Consider the following 4,447-nt stretch of genomic DNA (forward strand, 5'->3'; position numbering starts at 1 on the left):
CCTTCCTTCCTTCCTTCCTCCCTTCCTTCCTCCCTTCCTTCTTTTCTCCCTTCCTCCCTCCCTCCCTTCCTTCCTTCCTCCCTCCCTCCCTTCCTCCCTCCCTTCCTTCACTTGTTTATTATTTATTTTTGAGACAGGGTCTCACTCCATTGCCCAGGCTGGAGTGCAGTGGCACGATCTTGGTTCACTGCAACCTCTGCCTCCCAGGTTCAAGTGATTCTCCCACCTCAGCCTCCTGAGTACCTGGGATTATAGGCGTGTGCCCCTGCGCCTGGCCTCTTTATTTTATTTTATTTTATTGAGACAGAATCCCACCCTGTTGCCTAGGCTGGAGTGTAGTGGTGCTGTCTTGGCTCACTGCAGCCTTCACCTCCCGAGTTCAAGAGATTCTCGTACCTCAGCCACCCAAGTGATTGGGATTACAGGCATGCGCCACCATGCCTAGCTATTTTTTGTAATTTTAGTAGAGATGGGGTTTTGCCGTGTTGCCCAGGCTGGTCTTGAACTCCTGGCCTCAGGTGATCCACCTCCCCCGGCCTCCCAAAAGACTGGGATTACAGGTGTGAGCCACCATACCTGGCCATCTTTCATCTATTTTTGAGACGGGGTCTCAATCTGTCACCCAGGCTAGAGTGCAGTGGTACAATCACAGCTTACTGCAGCCTCAAACTCCTGGGCTCAAGTGATCCTACCACCTTAGCCGCTGAATAGCTGGGACTACAGGTGCGTGACACCATACTTGGCTAATTTTTTAATTTTTCTAGAGATAAGGGTCTCACTATTGGCCAGGCTGGTCTTAAACTCCTGACCTCAGGTGATCTACCCACCTTGGCCTCCCGAAGTGCTGGGATTACAGGTGTGAATCACCACACCTGGCCTATTTTTTCAATGACTGTGATAGTTTTGCAGTGTACTGGTCAGATATTTTATAGAGTGTTCCTCAGTTTGGAGGTGTCTGATGCTTTCTTATGGTTAGGAGTAAAATGTGTTAGAATCTTCTCTAGCAGTCAGGTATTGATCCTCATGGTGTTGCTTAGATCTCTAGGTCCATGCATGATTCTTCTGTGGTGACCCAAGTGCCTGTTCTTTTTTTATAGGACATGTGCAAAGCTGCCACTGAGTCAGTGCCCTGCAGCCCCAGTCCCCTTGCAGGCGAGATTCGCCGTGGCACTAGTGGTGAGTCCTAACTATTCAGGCCTCTTTTCCTTGATTCTTTTACCCTGTCAGTGAAGGGGACACGTCTGGCTGTCCCATCCCTGCCCGTAATTTGCAAAGGTAGAAACAAAGCCATCAGAGGCACTCTTACTCTTCTCTTAGGGGAAAAAATAAACTGGGTAGTGAATGGGTATACACACAGTCAATTGTCATCCGTAGTCGTTAAGTTCTGTAAAGTCAACGTGTACACTTAGTGAATTCTTAGCTCCTAGATGAAATACAGAGCAGTGGAGAATCCATTGCTCCTATGGGAAATACTAGGTTAGGTTCCTGCAAGCCCGTAGTCAAATATATAGCTTTATTTTATGTATGTCTCCTTTTAAAGGCACTGTAGTTAATATATAATGTTGATTTCAGTAACCGGGAACTTATAGCCAGCAACAGTGTAACTCATTCCTGCATGATGCTTATCTCACACACACATTTTTTTTGATCAGGTACATCATACCCTTCTTGCATTTAGGAACCCAGACAGCACTTCAACACTATTTTTTGAGGGCCATTTTATTGATTGATTGATTGATCGATTGAGCTGGAGTCTCTGTTGCCCAGGCTGGTGTACAGTGGCATGATCTTGGCTCACTGCAACTTCCACCTCCTGGGTTCAAGCAATTGTCTTGCCTCAGTCTCTCTAGTAACTGGGATTACAGGCGCCCGCCACCACGCCTGGCTAATTTTATTTTTAGTAGAGACAGGGTTTCGCCATGTTGGCTAGGCTGGTCTCGAACCCCTGACTTCAAGTGATCTGCCTGCCTTGGCCTCCCAAAGTGCTGGGATAATAGGCGTAAGCCACTGCTCCCGTCCGGGGGGCTATTTTAAACAGCAAAAATCACCGACAAAAATGTGAAAAAGGTTCACATTCATGACATCAAGTAGACTGGGCAAAGGATACTTGTTTATAGAGCGGGGCCTGAAACAAGAGGGTGACAATGCCTTCTTTATCCTCATTTGGAACATGTCTGGAGCAACTCAAAGTGTTCCCTGCGCGTGTCTGTGAATGACAGTGAAAGCACTGCCTGTATTGATTTTGGGGTTACAAATACATTTGAATGAGTAGGCAAATTTGCAAATATGGAATCTATGAATGATGAGTATTGACTGTATTTATTTTTTTATTCTTTATTTTTTTTGAGATGGAGTCTCACTCTGTTGCCCAGGCTGGAGTACAGTGGCGTGACATTGACTCACTGCAACCTCTGCCTCCCGGGTTTAAGCGATTCTCCTCCCTCAGCATCCTGAGTAGCTGGGATCTGCCACCACGCCCGGCTAATTTTTGTATTTTTGGTAGAGACAGAATTTCACCCTGTTGGCCAGGCTGGTCTTGAACACCTCAGGTGATCCACCCGCCTCAGCCTCCCAAAGTGCTGGCCTTATAGACGTGAGCCACCACTGTACCTGACCTTTTTTTTTTTTTTTCCTTGAGACAGAGTCTTGCTGTGTTGCTTACGTTGGAGTGCTATGGCACCCTCAGCTCACTGCAAACTCTGCCTCCCAGGTTCAAGTGATTCTTGTGCCTCAGTCACCCAAGTATCTGGGATTACACGTGTGTGCCACCATGCCCAGCCAATTTTTATATTTTTAGTAGAGACAGGGTTTTACCACATTTGCCAGGCTAGTCTTGAACTCTTGATTTCAAATGATCCACCCGCCTCAGCCTCCCAAAGTGCAGGCATGAGCCACTGCACCTGGCTATTTTTGGTTTTTAAAAGCTGTATGATACCATATATATATATTTTTTTTGAGATGGAGTTTTCCTTTTGTTGCTCAGGCTGGAGTACAATGGCGTGATCTTGGCTTACTGCAACCTCCACCTCCTGGGTTCAAGCGACTCTCCTGCCTCAGCCTCCTGAGTTGCTGGCATTACAGGTGCCTGTCACCATGCCCAGCCAATTTTTGTTATTTTTAGTAGAAATGAGGTTTTGCCATGCTGACCAGGCTGGTCTTGAACTCTTGACCGTAGGTGATCCCCCTGGCTTGGCCCCTCAAAGTGTTGGGATTACAGCTGTTAGCCACCGTACCTGGCCGATACCTTTTTTAAAAATAAACTTTTAAATTTTAATATACACATTAGCTTCCCTTTGCTGATAAATAAGCCGCCCAAAACTACTTTAAAACACAGACATGTAGTTTCATTTTTTGAGATGGGAATCTCGCTGTGTTGCCCAGGCTGGAGTGTAGTGGTGCAGTCATAGCTCACTGTAGCCTCAAAGTCCTGGACTCAAGTGATCCTCCCGCCTCAGACTCCTGAATAGCTGGGATTACACACACAAGTCACCATGCCTTGCTAAAACATGAGTGTTTATTTCTCATGATTTTATGGATTGTCTGGTCAGTTCTGCTCTAGGCCAGCTCAGCTGATTTTAGTGGTCACCTGGCAGCTAGGTTGAAGCCGGGTTGATGGCCGTATTCACATATCTGATGGTTGTCCTGATGTTATCTGGGCCCAGAGGGTGACTTGGCTACGTGTCCATAATTATCTAGCTGGCTAGCCTGGGCTTGTTCACAGTGGTGGTAGCAGGGTTCCTAAAAGCAGCAAAAGAGGGCTAGCCCCAGTGTGCAAAGCACCTCTTAAGCCACTGCTTGCACAACATTTGTTCTCGTCCTGTTGGCCAAAGCAAGTTACATGGAGAAGTCCAGAGTCATTGTGGGCAGGGCTTACCCAAAGATGTGGATGTAAAGAGGCTGAGCAAATTAGGGTTTGTTTCTGCAACGCTCCCCCATAACATACATTCAGAAAAGGGTTCAATCATAATAGTACAGTGGGTACCTTTCACAGATGGGACACTCATGTAGCCAGCACTCACATCCAGCAACAGAAACACGACCAGCCTGCCAGAATCCTCCTGTACCCTCTCCCAGCCACCACATCGTCTCCAGGGTACCCACTACCCTGATTTCTAACAGCACACATTAGTTTTACCAGTCTTTCAAATCTTTATAAGTGAAATTTTCAACTGGGTATGGTGGCCCATGCCTTTAATCCCAGCACTTTGGGAGGCCCAGATGGGAAGATCACTTGAAGCTAGGCATTTGAGACCAGCCTGGGCAACATAGTGAGACCCTGTCTCTAAAAAAATTAGTAAATTAGCTGTGGGAGGCCTGGGAGGCTGAGGTGGGAGGATTGCTTGAGCCTAGGACTTTGAGGCTGCAGTGAGTTATGATGGCAACACTGTACTCCATCATCCTGGGCAACGGAGTAAAACCCTGTCTCAAAAAAAAAAAAAAAAAAAAA

The 4,447-nt window shown here is 46.8% G+C and overlaps 1 protein-coding gene across 3 annotated transcripts in view; it reads left to right on the plus strand.

Annotated features, from left to right (window-relative positions):
• LOC105542326 (chromosome unknown open reading frame, human C19orf47) overlaps positions 1 to 4,447 on the plus strand; it is a 33,254-nt gene that overhangs the window by 17,460 nt on the left and 11,347 nt on the right. For all 3 annotated transcript variants that reach the window (XM_011983833.1, XM_011983849.1, XM_011983842.1), the window contains exon 5: positions 1,098 to 1,176. In XM_011983833.1, coding sequence (XP_011839223.1) covers positions 1,098 to 1,176 — 79 coding nt within the window. The remainder of the gene's footprint in view (positions 1 to 1,097; positions 1,177 to 4,447) is intronic.

Source organism: Mandrillus leucophaeus, unplaced genomic scaffold (assembly GCF_000951045.1).
Source record: "Mandrillus leucophaeus isolate KB7577 unplaced genomic scaffold, Mleu.le_1.0 Scaffold106, whole genome shotgun sequence".
In the NCBI taxonomy this organism is placed as follows: Eukaryota; Metazoa; Chordata; class Mammalia; order Primates; family Cercopithecidae; genus Mandrillus; species Mandrillus leucophaeus.